General features: G+C 44.9%; 1 protein-coding gene across 2 annotated transcripts; it reads left to right on the forward strand.

Moving 5' to 3' along the window:
- Positions 1-643: 643 nt before the first annotated feature.
- Positions 644-15,250, forward strand: TMEM248 (transmembrane protein 248). Of its 2 annotated transcripts, none has more exons than XM_084493151.1 (7): positions 644-824; positions 9,911-10,085; positions 10,778-11,063; positions 12,115-12,265; positions 13,047-13,230; positions 13,683-13,826; positions 14,588-15,250. In XM_084493151.1, exons 2-7 carry the CDS (start codon positions 9,927-9,929, stop codon positions 14,606-14,608), a joined length of 945 nt encoding a protein of 314 aa, XP_084349277.1. In that variant the 5' UTR covers positions 644-824; positions 9,911-9,926; the 3' UTR covers positions 14,609-15,250. The 2 variants fall into 2 exon arrangements, with proteins under 2 accessions (XP_084349277.1, XP_084349278.1); XM_084493152.1 differs by lacking the exon at positions 644-824 and adding an exon at positions 1,993-2,226.
- Positions 15,251-20,127: the final 4,877 nt, after the last annotated feature.

A 20,127-nucleotide genomic window follows, 5' to 3' on the forward strand; every position in this document is an offset into this window, starting at 1 on the left:
GGCCCTGTGTCCCCACCACCCCGCTGTGGGTGCAAGGCTTCCCCTCCTCTTGTGTTAGAAATGTTACTGTTCTGGTTTGTTGTGTCAAGTCAACTGCTTCAGGATTTTGTTTTGAACACTTGCAGGTAGCGGATGCCTTAAACTGGTTGTGTAATTCTTTTTCTTGGAACAAGGTGGGGGGACGACGAGCAGCGAGGAAGCGCCACCACCGCCCTTAAGGGACCTGAGGCAAACAGGAGCCGGTGGCGGCGGTGACCTCATAAAATTTCCCTTTTCCAACTCTTTCGTTTGACCGTACGGGACAAAATTCTCCCTGGGGGGCCTCCGCACCACCCTGAGGCAGACAGCGGGGCGTAAACAGCGGGGGGCACAGCGCCTTCCTTGGGGGGCGGCGGGGAGACATCAGCACCCTCAAGCCGGCCGGCCTGAGGTGAGGGGGACCGGGGAGGAGACCCCCGACCCTCGGGGGGGCTGCGGGCCGGGCTCCCCCTTGCTGAGGGAGGCCTGAAGGGGCCGGGCCTCGCGGTGGCGGCGCCGCCACAAGCTTGTCCCCCCCGCGCCACCGTCGGCGGGGGTGAGAGGTGACGGCGGCGTCCCCGGAAGCTGTGGCAGGAGGAGGAGGAGGAGGAGCAGGAGGAAGAAGAAGAGGAGGAGGAGGAGGAGGAGGAGGCGGGTGTCCGGGCAGCGGCCTCCCCCGGCCCGTAGCCCCCCGTCAGGGCAGGAGGATGGTGCAGAGCCCGCCCCGCCGCCGCCGCTGAGCTCCGGGCCTCCGCCCGCCCGGCCCGGGGGCCGCTTCTTCCTCACCCCGACCCCTCCGGGCGCCGGTAAGGCAGGGACGGGGCCTGGGGGGTCGTGGGGGTCCCCTCTGAAGCCTCCTCGGGGTCTTTCTGGGCTGTTTGCGCCCCTCCGGGGACCCTGAGCCCGCGGGGAGGGGGGGCTGAGGTTGGGGGGCTGCCCCCGGCCTGGGTCGGGGGCTGGGGGGCGTCCTGTGGTGCCGTGCCCCCTGTGCTTTATCGCTAATTCTGCCCTATTGCTTACCCCAAGGGTTTATTTTTAATTAGATCTTAGCGCCAGCTTTGTGTGCTTGCTGTCGTGCCAGGAAAAAATAGTAAGAAGGGGTAATTCCGGTAGCACGGCCGGTATTTCTGTTGCAAAACGGCTTCCTTCGTTGCCTTTTCCTCTCCGCTACACATCCCTGTTTGGTTCTCTTCTTGGTTTCCCTAAAGGCGTTGTTTTTCTTTAAGGATAAAATTCCTGCTGCACCATGGCAAGGAGATGGCTGCTGGGTACCTCAAGTTAAATTTAAGCCGTAAATCTTAGCCGTAGACACGGGCACCCCGGGAGCCATTGGGGCCTGACGAGGGACAGGACTGATGGCTGCACGGGCTTTTTTGTTTATTTTAATTCCCATTTGTTTGTTTTTTAAGGGCTTGTCTTCTCTGGGGAAATGTAATTGCATAGTTAGCTCTGCCCACGTTATTACACAGTTGATCCTGGTCGACAAAGCTCGGCTCTGGCTATGAATTATTAAGAGTTCCTTTCCACAGCCTCACTGGGCTTCAGAGGAGTTTTATGGTGTGTGGTGGGTCGGGAAATGGGAATGCCTCCTCAGGCCCGTCTTTTCTGGTCAATCATTAATGCCTCTGGAGAAGCAGGTAAGGTCAAGGCAGCGGTCACCCGGCCTCCTGCTTCCAGGTGGGGTGTGCGGAGCCGCTCTGGGCTCACCTGGGGAGCTGTGCCTCTTCCCTGGGCTCCGTGAGGCTGGTGGCTGCAATCCAATGTCTGGTCAGCAGGTGTCCGCATAACAGGGGGACAACTTCTGTTGGCAGACTGAGCAGAGATAATACCGAATTGTGCCCGAGAGCCCTGACGCTCTTTGACCCTAGGTTGAGTCCCAGCAAAGAGGATTAAGGCCTCGGTGGCTTTGTTCCTTCCCGTGAGCTGAGGAGTGGCTCGAGGCCCGAGGAATGTGATTCTTCTTTTCCACTTGAAAGACAAGGACTTGAAACGCCGCCTGATGACACAGAACAGGCTCTGTGCTCTGCCAGGAGAAAGGCGCGGAGCAGTGCTTGCATCCGAGGGCAGTGACAACCAGACCTCGGTGTCCTTTGTGTGAGCCGGATGCGCCTGGCAGCAGACAGGACGCTGCTGACTCCATCGCCCCCGGACGGGTTTCGTACCATGGGAGTGCAGCTTCCTCCTTAAGCACTTGCTGGCGGCGTTTCTGTGAGCATCATCTTTATTTTTTATTTAAAAATGTGCTTTTTAAAAGTAGAAATAATGCTGCTTTATCAAATGAGCCCATAAGAAAGTATTACCGAAAACCCTTGGTGTCACAATTTCGTTGCTTTCCCCAAATTTCCCCTTGCCAAAGGCATGGAGGTGTTGGGACTGTTATTTTCGAGCAGACTGTTCCCAGCAGACCTGTCAATAAAGCAGGCTCCCAGAAGTCAGAACTGCCAGGTTTTGTTTTATAGGAGAACTCGCATATGCCCTGGCATGTCGAGGTTTGGTAATTACCTATCTGGAAAATGGAGACTGTTCCTCCACGAGTTTGGGTTAAGCAAATTGAAGTTGTATTTCTTTGGACCAGGGGTGTGAAGTACACCGGCGTGGTAACGTTACTGCTGGGTCTCTGCTTTTTCAGCCGGTGCCTGGTTTTTCAGGTGTTTCTGCTGCTGTTTGTGTTCTTTCCTTCACTAGCGGCCACTGGCTCTTTTTCTACTCCTCTTGCCCTGGCAGTGTTACCTTCTACACGCAGAGCTCTGTTTTGCCATTCCCACTAAAGCTGCCATTTCCTCCCCTTGTCACTCATTTTCTGCTTGTGATTCAAGCTGTGTATCTGTCTGGGTCTCTGTCTCATTACAGTTCTCATTACAAACAACAGTTCTCATTACAGACCGTCTGAAGCGCCTTTTCCTGGCGTTTTTCTGTACTTACCCTGCAGAATCCCGTACCGCCTTCCTTAATGTGTAGCCTTAATGAAGTCAACGATTAACCTCCTTAAACTGGCTGCTAAACCAGCGTCTGATTATTAAGCTGTTACTGAGACTTTTCATTACTTCCTGAGCAAAGCCTTGCGGCGAACTGCGCCCGCGTGGCTGTGGTGGGCTAAATTTGCTTTCTGGTGGAAATGTACAGGATCCGCTTCTAGGGGACAGCCCCTAGAAAAAGGAATCGTTTTCATTTTGCCTTCCTCTCCCAAGTTCTCACGCTGAAGAGCAGTAACTGGAACAGCTTTTTATTTTTGTATTTTTTTTTTAGACTCAAGGACTTTGACGCGGTATAATATTTTATGCATATAATATACTATATAATATGCGTTATCCTGCAGCCTGTGTGATGCAGAATATGTCATGTTGTAAGTCATGGCTTTGGCTTCTAAAAGCTGGAAGGTTTTAAAGATGCCCAAGCCAGAACTCTTGCACATGAAAACATATTTTTCCCATCACACAGCCTCACTTGGCAAGCAGGGCTGCCTTTTTACAGTTTGGCAACAAAATGTCTGTTTTCAAGCACAGGTTAGGTTTGCTTTTGTTTTGCAGCTGGGTGTATTTTAAATCTTTTTTTTTTTTTTTTTTTTTTGCTTTTAACAATGGTCAGAATTCAGGGTTCATTGAACTGGTGAAAGAAAAAGCTTTCTTCACATCGTTGGTATTTCTTGGCTCTTGGCTTCTCTACTCTTCTGGTTCTTCTTCTTTTCTAACTCTTAGCATTTAAAAAGTATTTTGAACTTGTTTGCGTTTATGCAATGTTTCTTTTGGCATTTATTTCTTGAAATTGTAAATTAAGATCTACAAAATTACCTTTGCCTTCCCAGGAGCATTACGCGACACGCCGCATGCTTGGGGTAAATCCACCGCAGGCGTTTTGAACTCCAACACACAAGTTTGTTGGGCAGGGCTGCTCAGTACGTGGAAATGTCGCATACACGGACATTTGGCTGAGTAAAAGTCAATCTAAAAATTTTCCTTGTTATTTTTTAACTCGTCTACCTTTGATTCTGCTTTCTGACTTTGAGAAGAGTTACATACGGGGGCTTGGGGGTGTGAAATTCAGTATTAATTTCAACCTTCAGCTTTCCTGGAAGCGTGACCAGATTGCTTCCCTTCCTTGCCTTTGTTTTATGGGTAGGAGAGCTGAAATGTTTGCTGTTTTTGTAGCTCCCGGGGATGTTGAAATGTTTAATTATGCTTTGAAAAGTGTTTCGAGAGGTGGAAAAAAAACACTTTGTGCAAGTAAGTCCCTGGGCTCTCACACTTTTGTTAATAATCAGCTTCCCAAATGGCTCTGTTACTGGATAATATGAGGAAATAACCTCCTTTGCAGCAGGTGATGCTCTCTGGCTCATTCGGTGTTGTCCAGAGCCTTCCATCTGTGCTCTTCGTGTGGGCAGAGGACCGGGCTGTTTTCTTCTCACGAGAAACAGTGCTCGGTGCTTTCTGTTTCCAGACTCTAGGCAAGCGTTTGTTTGCTTTTAATCAGTAAACATATTTGTAGAATGAAATAGGTCAGAGAATGAGCCACGGACTGGCCTGAGCTGATTCAACATCTCCTTCTCCTCGCACAGCCCTGAAGGCAGGGGGGCCTCCGCACCTCTGCCTGGGCGCCTTGTGGTGATATTTTGGCTGCAGGGGTTGAAGGATCCTAGGGGATGTTTTTGTCAACTTTTTTTCTTCCTCCACAAGCCTTGCTCGCTGCTTTTCTACTTTGAGACGACTGATGGCAGTTACTATGAGTCTCTTCGTTTAGTTTTGTAACGCTGGAGGACAGGCGAAGGGGAAGAGGATCAGATGGCTGGTAAAAGTGCTCTGCCCTGGAGGATTCCTCTCAAGCCCAAGGTAGAGATTTTGGCATCCCTCAGGAGTTAGCCCTGCGTGCCCTCTGCTGCTGGCAGAGATTTGGGGCTGTGCGATTGCATCCTGCAGCATCTCGTTATGGTTCCCGAAAGATGAATTAAAGCAGCTGCATTTGCTGACACCTCCTTTTTTTTTTTCCCATAGATATCAGTATGGAAAAGTAACTTTTCCTATGGAGTTAATGGGAAAGCTTTCTTTCTCCCAACTGCATATTTTATGTTAAAAATAGTGTATTGTGAAATTCCAACAGAGATGGAAATCCATCGATTAGCTGTCCCCAGCTCCTGGAAGAAGCTGCCTGTGAAAGTTGCTGATAATGTGTGTAGTAGCGGTGGGTAGTTCATTTCAGGGCACAAAGGGGCAGCCTCCTGGCGAGGTTAGACACTTCTTAATTGTAAGTTTTACTGATTTCTTTTTTCCTTTTTAAAATGTGTGAGATTTTTACCTGTTCAGGAAGTGGGAGATGATAACTGTGTTGCCATGCAAGCCAGCAGAGGCCTGATTTCCACCTGTCAGATCAGCTGAGGTTCCTTTTGCTAGTTCTGTTTGATAGCTTGGCGATACCAGATTAGAGATAAAAACATTCTCAGTAAGTGGTCTTTTTAAGGCTTATACAGAGCACTTTGAATACTCTGAACTTTAATAGGCAGCTTCACAGGTAACACATCTGTGATCTATTTTGCTTTACCATTTTTCAGTGTACTTACATGTGTGTATTTACTATTTTTGGCAGTTTAGGTGGTAGAGATCACATTCTGTTCCTTGAGAAGAAAGCCATATTTAATTAAGGATATCTTTAGTACCCGCTACAGTTTCCTGCTTTTAAATGAGAGGCGCTTTAGTTTGAGATCAACACCATGGCTTTGTTTGCGTGTTACTTATGGGTGATTTGCTAGGAAAATCACAGTTCGATTGGTTTGTGTTGGAGCGTTTTCCTGGCATGCAATGTTATTTTCATTTAGGTTAACCCTGATGTGACCCATTTCCTAACCCCCATTGTGCTACTGGTAGCGTGAGGTGTCTTTGAAAACATAATTGCTAATAAAAATACACGGAACTGCACGCAAGGAAGACAAAATGCTCAGAAGTGCAGGAAGATGCAGCTTGGGAAAGATGCGAGGTCTCAGTGCAGTGCCGTAGGGATGGGTCAGCTCCAGCCTGCACCCCTTCTGTTCCAGCCACCCTTTTCTTCCTTCAGGCATTTCAGTGTTGTTTTTTGTTGTTGTTGCTTTAAATATTCAGCCCCCCAAATATTTTTCTTCTGTGGACTGCGACTATCTTGTATGTGTAAAAAGAAGGGGAAATATTTTTACAGAAATCACTCGATTTTAAGGTTTCTGGTGGAAAGATAGCAACATTTTGGCAAGAGACATAAAAATTACGTTGTATGTTTACTTTAATCTCTTGGAAAATCATGTTTAGTTTTTCCTTTTGGCAACTGCAATTTTATTTTTAATACCTGCGTTAGTACACCATGTTTTTTGTTGATGTTGTTATGAATTCAGCTCCTTTGATATTAAGCCCTGAGAAGAGAATTTAATACTTCTGCTGTGACTCATTTCATCGACCTTTTGCTCTTTGCAATAGACTTCAAGATTTTCCTGATTTGTAATTTATTCTCGAAAACCTCACAGCTCCGTTTCAGAAGTTACCTTTTCTTCATCCCCTGTCACACACGAGGCAGGAACAGCTGATAGTGTTGCTTTCCTGAGGCTGCTGTATTCATTCCTGAGCCATCGTGGTGGAAAACTCCCCCAGATTGCAGAACAGACGACTTTCTCCTTATTTTTATATGGTTAAACAAGCCTGTGTTTGCCTGGGACTCTGACACACTAACTGCTATTCCCATCCTTCACCATCTTCATCTTTTTAATTCCGTACCAGACCATCCCAGGTTTTGCAGGGATCTAAAAGCACGCCACCTCTGCAGCTCTTGTCCCGTGTTCCTGATGAGCACTGTCAGCCAGAACTGCCCGTGTCGTCCCGACGCGTACACCTCAGCACCGGGCAGCTACGTTGGAGCTGGAGCCACTGTTCCAAGCTGGCATTTCTCCTTCCTCCTCTTGTACTCCAGCCACTTGTTAGGTTGGTCGTGGATATTTTTATAGCGCAAGCATTAAAAGGCTTGGGCAGCGTGGAGCGAGGCAGACAGCAGCTATTAGGGCCTCTTTTCTAGATTACTGATTTAGCTAAAAAGAGAAACCCGATCTTGTTTCCCTGACCTGCCAGGAGGTAATAGCATTCCGTTTCTTTTCTTAACTGTGTGAAAGAGAAATAAAAGTTCCAATGGTACCCTGTAGGTTATTCATTTACACAGAGGAAGCTGTGAGTTACGAGGAGAGCTGGTAGAGAAACAGCGATCGTGGTATATTCCTGACAGGCCTTAGCAGAAGGGAGGAGTGTGAGGGTGTGGACCATTAACCAGCCCCCTAAAATGTCACAGGAATATACGTTTTACGTGCCCTGAGCCGTTTCATGAGTTCTTTGATAATTAATGCTGTTTGAGCACTTTGTTCCCTATAAAATCGGCAGCTCTCCAGGCAGCAGCTTGGAAATACTCCTCTTCCTTCTGGTTTGCGCTAGCCATGTCCAATTGCTGTTTTCATGTCAGCTCCGGTATTAAATCCACAGTCATTCCCTTTTCTCTCACGAACGCTCAAAAGGCATGTTACGCTTTGGAAATTGCAGCTTATAGCATTTTCTAATTGCTTTCAAAGCTGGTGACTTATGGGAGCATATTAAGCACCCGGCACTTTAAAGCTGGTGATCTCTTACGTAAAAATATTAGCCCAAATATTTTTCATACGCGTGCTTCTCAGCACATCGAGCTTTATGGCTGGTTTTAGGCCCTGTGGTAAACAAGAGCGCTAATGGAACTGTTGGAAGCCCCTTTAAAAAGGGCTCGCAGACCTGTATATGCTCTGGGTGACGTTCAGCTTTGATTAAATGCTCTAATAAAGCCTGCATCTGTGTTGTTATTTTCACAAGGAAATCCAGAAGGGAACGCTGCGTACGGCTCTGCTTTTGGGTTATCTTTTGATCTATTTCCATCTCAACATGTGTCTCTGATGTTTTTAGCTGGAGCGTTCGGGGTTTTTAACGAGGGCTCGTTTAAAAAATTTGCTGCCAGTGACCAGACAGGAGGCAGGGCGCACAGAACAAACCAGCATGGTCCTGACTGGCACCGGTGCTCCTTTCCCCTCTCTCTCCTGCCCTCTCCTGACACCGTCGCAGGCTTGTTTGGCCGTACTACGGCTGCTCTTGGGCAGACAGAAGTTCTGGTAAGGTGCATGTTCGTCTCACCACCTCTCTCCTTCTCTTTCCCCTCTTCTCCTTCTCTCTGCTGTCTTGGCACTGTGCTTCTCACGCTCGGACTCGCTGCGTACTTTTGGCAGGGGGTGTTTGCAGTTTTATCAGCTTTTGCTGATAACAAGCTCCTGGCTTTTCTGGTCTTTGCAGAGTGGATGGGAATCGGTTGATAGAACAAAAAAGTAAACGCAAGACATGATCTTGTGCTCTGGAGCGAGCCCCGTCTCATCAAGGACAGCAAGTAGGTGTGTGGGGAGAGTCCAGGAGAGCTGGCACACACAGCTCCATGTCTTGCTGCTGCCCCAGGGCTTCAGGTCTCTTCTCTGGACCCAAATTTCTCTTCTCTGGAGCAGTTTTGCAGCTTTAGTTGGTATTGCTTCTGTCAAGAATAACTGAAGCATTTCTGCCAGTAAAATAATGAGTATGCAAAAGTTGTGATCGATGTACATTGCGGGATCTGAAAAAACAACAACTTGAAAGCTTGTCCTGTTCCTTTCTCCCCTTCCCTTCTGGATCAGTAGATCAGATCACGGCTTGTGCTCCTCCTGTACCCGTGGGCTTACCGGGGCTTGGGCCGCGCTGCAGCTGGGAGGTAAATGGCATGTGCTTCTAATAAGAGTCCATGAGAATCGCACAGACCTGCAGGGAGCAGAGTCCCTGACTTAATTAAGGGTTATCAGATCAGTATGAGTGCTCAAACATTAACCACTGCAGTGCCACATCCTGTAGATACTGGTCCTGGAGCTTGCCATTTCCTTTGAGTTTTGAGGCTGAGCAGCATGTAGCTAGGACCTGTTTCTGTCCTGTTACAGATGGGGTTAAAAGCCTTGTCAACGGGACTGTAGGTAAGACAAAGGTAAAAAGTTTTCTTTGTGTTTTCTCCTTGCAGAGCTGCTGAACGAGGTGCTGCAAGGCTGCACTTTAACACTTGAATGTTTGCTTTTGACTAGGAGATGGGGAAGCTGATACAGTGAACTTAGCTTAAGACTTCCTGCCATTAAAATGGAAAATCAATCAGAAGAATCAGACTAAATACTACTCTTTTTGGATAAAAAGCACTGATTCAGTATGTTTCCTCAGCATATGTTGAGTCCTCTCTTTTGTTTACAGACTGCAGTAAAAGTTCTCTAGCTGCTGCACAAATTGGAGAAAGAAAGGAGCTGCTTTCTCCTCCCCACTCGTGCTGTTATTGGGTGTTTCTGACAACAGGATTCTTAGTGCAGAAGTCCAAAATGCCCCTAGGCTGCTTCTTGGATCCCATTTGGGGCTAAGGATGGGGAGAGTGATGTTTTCAGACTTCAGCCTCGGTTTTGATCGTATATGCAGAGATGTAGAGTTCGCTTTGTAGGCTGCATTGCAGCTCCATTTGCACTGCAATTCGAGGCGTCCAAATATTGCTGGAATTAGTCACAGAGCCTATTCTGCCTAGGAAAGTGGGGAAGGAGAAGGGCTGGTATTATTGCTCATCAACGATATTGGGCTGTGCTAGAGGTTGTCTGCGCTGCTTAGTCTGTTGGTGATCTTTGGAGCTGAGGAGGTGAAGTCGAGCGTGTTTTGATTTGTGCTTTATTTGAGGCGTACCGAGCCTGTGTTCAACGACCAGCACAGGGCTGTATAATTGAATCTCATTTTCGCATATGATTTCATTTTTTTTATTGTCAAACTTCTCTCTTTTGTGATCGACCGCCCCCACCCCGCAGCACACGGCCCAGTCACTCTGCTCTAATGTTCTTTCTTTGCAGGTGAACAATCAGAATAATGTTCAACATAAACCTGTTGGAGAACCTGAAGGTTTACGTCAGCAGCCGACCTCCGCTTGTGGTCTTTATGATCAGCGTAAGCGCTATGGCAATAGCTTTTCTGACACTGGGCTATTTCTTTAAAATCAAGGAGATCAAGTCACCAGAGATGACAGAGGTACGGTACAAGAAGTTCCCAGGTTGAACAGTGGGAATACTGATTTGAAATACATGCACAAAGCTAATGAGTTCCTTTTTCCCTCTTGAAAACCTTTTTATGGCGGTGCAAGAGTCTTATGGGAGATTGTTTTCAGCAGACTTGCCACTGATTTTACAGGAAAAGTGACTGTTGGTGTGAATGTGTGAATAGTCTTATTTTAGTTTAAGGGTGAGGCCAAATCATCTGACTTGGATTTTCCCTGCCGTGGCTAGGAGCCTTTTTTTTTTTTTTTGTTAGTTTTTATTATTATTCCATGATGTCAGCTAGCTTGTTTGTGAAACTTCTGTTCTTACCTAGCGTTACCGTGCTGTAAGGAGGAAAACCTTGGTGGAAACTGCTCGTACCCTGAGCGCAGTGAGGGTGGACCAAGCCAGGATATTTCTGGAGTTTCAAGAAGGGTATTCTTCTGCTGTGCCCAGCAGCGGTCAGGCAGTGGCTGGGATTGAACACTTCAGACTTTTGTAAACAACTTGTCCCATTGTTGAGATAGCCATGGTGGTGTTTGTGCTTGCTTCGTGAGCCATGTAATTTACGTTAAATGGCTTGAAACTGCAGGCAGGATAGTACATAGCAAGGTCTGTGCTGCTGTAGGCAAGTGGCAACAGAAGTTAACGTGCTAATCTGCTCTAAATCGTTGTGTTTGTTTGAAGGACTGGAATACTTTCCTCCTGAGGTTTAACGATTTGGACTTCTGTATATCTGAGAATGAAACCCTAAAGCATCTCATCAATGATACCACAACTCCAGAAAGTACCGTGACCAGTGGCCAGGCGAGATCTTCTACACAGTCTCCACAGACTCTTGAGGACTCTGGTCCTATAAACATCTCTGTTACAATCACTTTGACACTGGACCCACTCAGACCATTTGGCGGATATTCCCGCAACGTCACACATCTAAGTTCCACAATTTTTGGACACCAAATCGGACTCTCAGGTATGCGGGACTTGACTTTTATAAATTTGAATGACAGCTACAGATTCAAATGAAAACTTTATTATTGGTGAGATGAATCTTTTGCTTAGAGCAGATTTATTGTGAGTGGAGTCCTGTACAGAGCCCTTCACTTGCTCACATTTTGAAGGCATTAACGTATATACTTTAGAGATCAAGTAGTGTATTGCCTAAAAAATACAAAGTTTAGTTAAAATGCATACATAAATTTTAATACTGAAAACAGCAACAAATAAAATGATTTAAATTTCTGTGGAATGAAGACCTCTTATTTGGCTGCCCTGACAGTTTTGACATGAGATTAGATTGTTAATAATAGAAGCTTGTGGAATTATAGCTTTTAGCCAGGGTTGGATTTTATAATCATGTCTGAAGGTGTCTTGAACCTCAGAGATCTGTAAGGAGACATTTGCCATAGCTGTAAATCTGTGTTCTTGTATTTTATATTATTATTTTGTTACTGCTTTGCGTGCTATCAAATGCAGGTTCTGTTTCAAGTAGCCTGGATTTATTTTCAGTACGAATATGTCCATGTGGATTTAGTGTAGACTACTTAATCTGCAGTTCAGTATCTGCTAGCACCTTTTCATCTGCACAAATATCTCCAATTTGAAATGTGAGCTTCAGAAAAAGCAGATGTTCAACAACGTCTTTGGCAGGAGAAAGGCTAAAGAAGTGTGATTGTACTTTCTAATAAAATTCTCAGAACATGCATGAATTCATTTATAAATAGGGAGGTATTTGTTTCTGAAAGGAACCTGATGATCAATCCCACTTCTTTTGGGGGCAGGAGAGATTAGAAAGACCAGCAGTTGTTATTTTCAAAATTTTCTGGTGCTTTTTGTTGTTGTTTTTTAAACTTTTTCTGCTTTCTCTGTTGATAATAAAGATGCTGGGTGACTTCAAAGGTACAGATCCAGGGTAATGTTGCCTTCTTAATCAATTGCACGCTTTCCTTATCCTAGTGATTGTTGCTTGGCTACTTTTGTGATTGGAAAACAGCTTTTCTTCTTTCCTCCTCTCTTTCTCAAAGGCAGAGAATCCCACGAGGAGATAAACATTACGTTCACCCTGCCGACTGCCTGGAATTCAGATGACTGCGTTCTTCATGGTCACTGCGAGCAGGTCGTATTCACAACCTGCATGACTGTGACAGCAGCCAGCAACGTGTTTCCTGTCACAGTGTAAGTGCATTTTAGACTCTTTTGTAGACTGGTTGTTGGGTGATTAATTTCTCAGCTGCTTCTCTGAGGTTGTCACATCTGATGAATGTTGTTGTTGACTGGATATCGTGTACCTGCTTTCCTTCCCCTGCCGTAAAACCCTGTCTGTCTTGAGACTTCTGCTGTCTTTTAGCAAGGCTAGATTTTTCTGTGAATGTTTTGTCTCTAGGCATGCCTGCCTTTCAGCATGCAGCCTGTGATTTAAACTTCCTCAGGAACTATGGGATCAGTGAATATTTAAGAAAGATACCCTGTAATTTAGTTTCACTGCCTTGTATGAGAGCAAAGACTTGACTCTGAGGATCTTATCCTCTTCCCTGCCAAGAGATGAGCATAAGCTGAACGTTGCTTTGCTACCAAACCCAGCAGGTGCAGACCTTTCATCAAAATAGTTTCCCTTTGTCTCCTCCAGACTCCCTGACACTATTCAGTATACTCTGGAGAACCATCAGACAGGTTCCCAGGACTGTATGAAGCCATATGAAAACCAGTATTTTTCTAATTAAGCCGTGGGGTGTTGACTTACTGCAACAAAATTCAGTTAAATTTTAATGTTCATATAGAAATCATATGTTTTTTATATAGTGTTTTGGTGAAGACTTTTTTTTTTTTTTTTGCTGTTTTGTGAAACTGTGTTTTATACTGCTGTTGAGGAGACTGGGCCTGACTCGGTTCTGAAAGTTAACCTTACTGAATGTGGAGAATGGCAATTAAGGTGCTAATTATTTCTGTTTTTCTGCAGTCAGCCACCACATTGCGTTCCTGAAACGTACAGCAATGCCACACTTTGGTACAAGATCTTTACCACAGCAAGGGACTCTAATACAAAATATGCACAAGATTATAACCCTTTCTGGTGTTACAAAGGAGCAATTGGAAAAGTGTACCACGCTTTAAATCCTAAACTAACTGTTATAGTTCCAGATGTAAGTGCCCCGGTGTTTTTACACGTTATGTTGAATGAATGTGGTTTAACTGAATATGGGTCCCGAAATAGTCAGATTTAGTGCTTTTTTATTATATTCAGCGCAGGGGCTGAAACAGAGTTGAATATGCTTCATCACTGGTGGGCACGATGGTGTTCATGTAATCTCTATGGCCCTCACAGTTTTTAATAACCAAGCTTTATATTCTGAAATCATTTGACAAAAGGTAGTTCTTGTATATGGGAAATCTCTCGCACAGAGTTTTAACATGAGGAGCATTTTGGCTCTTTTTGTGCCACAATTAAGAATCCCTTTCATTACTATGCCATCTTTTAATAGGGGAGAAAGTTGATTCATGAAGTAATTTCTGTGCTGAACTGGTAATTATTGCTCTAATATTAAGTGTCAACTATTGGTGCATTGTCAGTAAATGGTTTTAATTTTCTGTGCAGGATGATCGCTCTCTAATAAACCTGCATCTCATGCATACCAGTTACTTTCTTTTTGTGATGGTGATTACAATGTTCTGCTATGCAGTTATTAAAGGCAGACCAAGCAAACTGAGGCAAAGCAATACAGAATTCTGCTCTGAAAAGGTGAGTTTGAGTAATAACAAAATATTGACTCTGTTAAGAAAACATAGCAAGCCTTTTTTTTTTACATAGTACAGACTAGTTCTTATCTCTTGAAATGTAGGCTTAATTCTTTTTCAAAGAGATGTGGGTGTTTTATCGTGTACAGTAAAGAAGGGTTCTACAAAATATATATATGTGCTGTGTAGGTCCTCAGTTAGATTTCTCTCCTCCAGAAGTGGATTATTGCAGTTCAGGAAGTGCTATAATGCAGCTCTTCTGCCACACTTCTGTTGTTATTCTCACTATTTTGTATGAAGCATTGATTAGATAGCACCGAATGGTTTTATTTACCTTTCATCGCAACAGACTGAAAATTTTGAATAAAACATGATACATAATTCTGATTAGCAGCCATTAGAATTACAAAAAACAATCACAAAGGTATTGAAACAGTCATTATTCAGTATGCATTGGAGACACGGACTTTGCTTGAAGGATTAAATATGAATATATTTATTGTGAAGTAGGAAATGAATGTTGGCACCCTTTGATCTTAATGATTTTTTGTAACATAAGCTGTTCTGTTTTGTATTGTTTTTAAATTGATTATGCTAAGAACAAAATACCTTCAGACTTGCTTTGATTTCCTTTCCAAGTTAGACTTCCAAGGTTCTTCGAAAAAGGCAAGGACAGATATGCCAGCTGCATGGAGATAAGTAATATCACTGTTATGGGATTAGGAATTCGGCTTTAATTAAATGTTTTCTTTTTCTTTTGTTTAGGTTGTTTTGTCAGAAGCATAATCCATCCTCTTCTTTTACTGAGAATGACTGAGAACCGTAATCATTGCCTGCTGAACCCAGAATGGGTCTTAACACTCTGTGAATACATTATCTTGCAATGTTGGTTTATTCCAACCAAAGACATTTCAAGTGCCTGTAATTGATTTGTACATATTTATAAAAGTATATTCAGAATAGGTCAGATGATGCACTTGTTCCGCATTGTAGTGCGGCCAGAAACTTTCAGTCTTTACCTGTGGACATAGCCGAATGTTTGTGTAGATATGTTTAGTGATATGGCTACATATAGTCAGAGCAAGATATTTTTGTCTAGCTGCATCTGGGCAGGTTAAGATGCCTTTGCAAATGTCTCAAACAAAACAATGAATCTTTGTTTTTTGCCCAATGATATGTACAGTGTGTTTGAAACAGTATGCACCTTTGATATAATACTGCATTTCCAGAGCCACCAATCTACTACATGAATTAAATGTGTATTTGTGTGGCCTGATACCTTCTTCCATTTGCTCCTTGCTTGCAAGAAAAGATATGAACATTTTTAGATATTTTTTTTGAAAAAAAGAAATACATATACACATTTTAATAGTGCTGTATTTAGGACAAACTTGTGCTTTTATTCATAGTAAAAACTTAAGAAGTGAAGTCCCATTTTAAAATCTTTCTTATTGAAAACTGCTAAGTTTGATTATTTTTTTTTCCATTTGGCCTGCTGAATGCCAGAGAATCAGTCAGCATAGAGACTACCTGGAAAGCTTTCTACTTAGCCTCCCATCTGCAGTCCTCAGACCCAGAATATGCATCTCCGCTGCAGAGCAGCTTTCTGTAAACATTTTTTTCTAGAAAGTGAAACTTGGTTAAAAGATGCATTGTATTAACTGTCTGTTGGGGCTCTGCACAGCCTTGGGCAAGTGCAAATAATGAAAGAAAAAGAAATCCCATAGTCTTACCAACTCTCACTTTGGGACTCTATCCATCTCTGAAGGGCAGCTGAAAATGACACTTTATTAGCTTAGTCCAATTTCAATTTAATGCTGTGCACTCGGGGGAAGATGATGAGGAGTGAACTAGTACTGTTGCGATTAAGGTCAGAGAGACCACACAGTAAAATTCATACTGTTCTCTGTGTCCATTCTTAAATCAGAGGAGTTTTTGTGATGTGCATTTTTCCCTTTCTCATGCTGGCTTTTGCTGTTTCTTTCCAGCTTGTTATTTGGTAACCTCCTTAATTTTCAGGAGTCTGGATTTTCCTGCAGACACTTCCACCACTGCTTTTAAAATCTCACTGATTGCCTTAATTGACCTTTCATCTTGTCTTTGTAGAACCATAGAACGGGGTGGGTTGGAAGGAACCTTAAGGATCATCTAGTTCCAACCCTCCTGCCATGGGCAGGGACACCTCCCACTAGACCAGGTTGCTCAAAGCCCCGTTGGGCACCCACAACTTCTCTGGGCAACCTGTTCCAGTGCCTCACCACCCTCCTAGTGAAGAGGTTCTTCCTTATATCTAATCTAAATCTACCTTCTTTCAGTTTAAAGCCATTACTTCTTGTCCTATCACTACAAGACCTTATAAATAGACCCTCTCCAACTTTCTTGCAGGCCCCTTTTAAGTACTGGAAGGCCACTAGAAGGTCTCCCTTCTCTTCTCCAGGCTGAACAACCCCAGCTGTCTCAACCTGTCTTCACAGAAGTGCTCCAGCCCTTTGATCTTTGTGGCCGTCCTCTGGAGTTGTCCCAACAGCTCCAAGTCCTTATGTTGGGGCCCCCAGAGCTGAATGCAGTACTGCAGGTGGGGTAGAGGGGGGACAATCACCTCCCTTGCCCTGCTGGCCACGCTGCTTTTGATGTAGCCTGGAATACAGTTGACTTTCTGAGCTGAAAGACCACCACACCAGATCATGTTGAGCTTCTCATCCACCAACACCCCCAGGTCCTTCTCCTCAGGACTGCTCTTAATCTGTTCTCCACCCAGCCTGTGTTTGTGCTTGGGATTGTCCCATCCCAGATGCAGGACCTTGTGTTTGGCCTTGTTGAACTTTATGGCGTTTGCACAGGCCCATCTCTCAGGCCTGTCCAGCCAGGTCCCTCTGGATGGCATTCCTTCCCTCCAGCGTGTTGACCACACCACATGGCTTGGTGTCACTGATGAACTTGCTGGGGGTGCATTTGATCCCCCTGTCCACAACAGAGATGTTAAACAGCACCAGTCCCAGAACCAGTGTCTGAGGAACACTGCTTGTCAGGGGTCTCCACGTGGATGTTGAGCCATTGACCACAGCTCTTTGAGTGCAACCATCCAGCCAATTCCTTACCCACCGAGCTGTCCATCCATCAAATCCACATCTCCAATTTAGAGACAGTATCCTGCGGGACAGTGTCAAATGCTTTGCACAAGTCCAGGTAGATGATGTCAGTTGCTCTTCCCCTATCCACCAACGCTCTAACCCTCTTGTAGAAGGCCTCCAGATTTGTCAGGCACAATCTGCCCTTAGTGAAGCCACGTTGGCTTCACCAATCACCTCTGTTTTCCACGTGCCTTAGGAGGGTTTCGAGGAGGATCTGCTCCATGCTCTTGCTGGGCACAAGAGGTGAGGCTGACTGGCCTGTATTTCCCTGGGTCTTCTTTTTTCCCTGTTTAAAAATGAAGGTTATGTTTCTCTCTTCCAGTCAGTGGGAACGTCACTGGACTGCCACAGCTTCTCAAATATGATGGACAGTGGCTTAGCAACTTCATCTGCCAGTTCCCTCAAGGCCCATAGTTGCGTCTCATCAGCTCCCATGGGCCTGTGCACCTTCAGGTTCCTTAGCTGGTCTCAGGCCTGGTCCTCTCCTACAGAGGGTGGTTCCTCGTTCTCCCAGTCCCTGCAATTTGGGTGGTGTGCCAATGATCTCTTGCTAGTGAAGGCAGGCAAAAACAAGTCATCGAGTTCCTCAGCCTTCTCTGTATCCCAGGTAATCAGGTCTCTCATTTCCTTAGAGAAACCTTTTAGTGCTGATGTACCTATAGAAGCTTTTCTTGCCCTTGATGTCCCTGGCCAGATGTAATTCTATCAGGGCTTTGGCTTTCCTGACTTGATCCCCAGCTGCCTGGACAATTTCTCTATATTCCTTCCAGGCTACCTGTCCTTGCTTCCACTCCCTCTAGTCTGCTTGAGTTTGTCCAGAAGTAACTTGTTCATCCATGAAGGCTTCCTGCCCGACTTCCTCCTGAGCTTGGAGGAGGCGATCCTTGAATCGCCTTGATCCTTGGCTCCTATATCTCTTGGGGAAGGAAGTTTTCATCAAAACATTTGTGTAACATCCTAGATGGCTTGTGCCGTGCTGTGCTGTCCCTCCAACAGATAATGGGGTGGTTAAAGTTCCCCTGTGAGGATCAGAGCTTGTGGATGTGAGGCTGCTCCTGTCCATCTATAGAGGGGCCTCATCCACTTGGTTTTCCCAATGGGGTGGCCTGTAGCAGACCCTCACAACAACAACTCTCTGTGGCTCCTCATCCATCCCCACGCAGAGCTCCACACACTCCAGCTGGTCACCAACACAGAGGGTGATTCTTCCTCCTCGTTTCCCCCTGCCTATCCCTCCTAAAGAGCCTCTATCTTTCCATCCCAACAATCCAGCCATGGGAGCCATCAGGCTGCTCCTGGCTAAATTGCTTGTGTCCCTATGAAACAACAGCAGCAGATAATAGTCAGGGGGCTATATGAGGCGTGCTAGTTTCTTGGTGACATCTCTGATACGAGCCCCCAGTAAGCAGCACACCTCTACAGAGCGTCAGGTTGGCAGATGGGTGCCTCTGTACCTTGGAGAGTCACCTACTATCTCCCATCGCCTTTTCTTAGTCACGCTGGTTGTTACATGGGGAACAGATCTGTCTGCCTTGCTCAGCTCCAGCGTCTCTCCTCATGTGATGGGTCTCTCCCCTTCAGTCTGTGGAGCAGTAAAGTGGTTCTGCAAGGGCACCTCAGCCTTCAGGGGAAGCCTTTTCCTCCTGCTGGTCCTTGCCGCTGCAAGCTTCCACCCTTCTGCATTATTGGCCCCTCTCCCGGGAGAATCTTTGGCTGTTTGGCTGCGGGTCCACTGCAGGCTGCGCTTGGAACCAGCTATCTAACTCCATCTCGGCCTCCCTGATGTCACACGGCCTTCTCACCTCCTCCTGCAGCTCAGCCACCTGCTGCAGGAGGTCCTCCACCTGGGCACACCTTTTGCAGGTAGGTCTGCAGCCCACACATATGCTTTTCTCTCTCTTTCTTTGGTAAATATTGCTCTAAAGTACACAAAACAAGAAAACCCAAGTAAGGTCTTACAGTCTCAATTATGCTGGCATAAGATTCTTAGTTTATTACACATAGACACTATTGGGATTGCTACCCTACTGATTCGTGGGTCTGTATCTATAGGACTTCAGTATTCAGCAAGTTCACAACTCTTCAGAGCATTTGAAGCAAATAACCACGCTTTTCTTCAGAACATATTTCCATTCCAGAGTTTTGGTTACTTAAATGGTGTTAACTAACTTGCATTTTTCTCCAGGGATGTTAAGGTAAAGCTTGAGAGATGGCCTAGTTTGGAGTCTAGGGATAAAATGAAGCTTCCGTTTTTTCTCCTGATGCTGCTATGGGCTAATACTGCTTCACTGATGTGAGTTGGTGAAGTAACACAGGTAGACAGCTTCTCCTGAAAATTGTCTGAGCTGTTCCTAATTAATTCATGCATACCCAGCCTTCTGCATTGATACTGACTTTGAGAGTTGCCTACGAGGGTGGCTTGATCTCGGGACCAAAGGCAGGAAGAGGAAACCGATTGGGGTGGTGTTGCAAATTCTGGAAATACCTAATAAAAACCACAATGCGACTCCTTTAAAAAAGCAAACCCATATCCTTTCTGTTTCAGCAACCTAAAGATCCACCTCCAAATGTCCTATTTACGAATTGATCTGGTGGGGAAAACAGATTTTTTTTTTTTTTTAATCAGTTTTGCTATTTGGTAATTAGAGGAGCCTGCCTTGCAATTTGTCACCCACTGCATTGAAATACAGAGAAATGCTAAGATTGTGACCAACAAAAGCAAAAGGGAAAATGTTAGAGAAATGTATTTTTGGCCTTAGCTTATCCCTTTGCACCCATGTATTGCAGCAGAGAGCTAAGTGTGTCCATCAGGTTGAAATGCTGTAATACTGAGGAATATTGGATTGTTCCTAGGCGCAATGTACAAAAGTTAAATGCAGCCAAACAGAAGAGTAAAAACTTAATATTAAAGTTCAGATCATATTGATCTTTCCTTTTTTGTTTTCTTTTTCTTTTTAACTATGACTTGAATCAGTTTTGATTCTATTTGTACGTGTTTTCTTGTTCTTAGAAAGCTGCCATTTTCTTTTGCATTTTTCTTTGGCATTACATAGAAAATCTGAGCCTTGGTTTTCAACCCTCTGCAGGTGATTGTAGGGTTAAGATGGCTTCTTTTGTTTTGTTTTGTTCTTACATTTCACTTGTCTTGTTGCATGATGGTTAATAGCTGATTTG

This window comes from Aythya ferina, assembly GCF_964211825.1.
Source record: "Aythya ferina genome assembly, chromosome: 19".
Classification (NCBI taxonomy): Eukaryota; Metazoa; Chordata; class Aves; order Anseriformes; family Anatidae; genus Aythya; species Aythya ferina.

Coding starts and splice junctions, on each gene's coding strand:
- TMEM248 (XM_084493151.1), top strand. CDS start 9,927: ATGTTCAACATAAACCTGTTGGAGAACCTGAAGGTTTACGTCAGCAGC. Junction 11,064..12,114: donor ACACCAAATCGGACTCTCAG/GTATGCGGGACT, acceptor TCTTTCTCAAAG/GCAGAGAATCCCACGAGGAG. Junction 13,231..13,682: donor TAACTGTTATAGTTCCAGAT/GTAAGTGCCCCG, acceptor TTTTCTGTGCAG/GATGATCGCTCTCTAATAAA.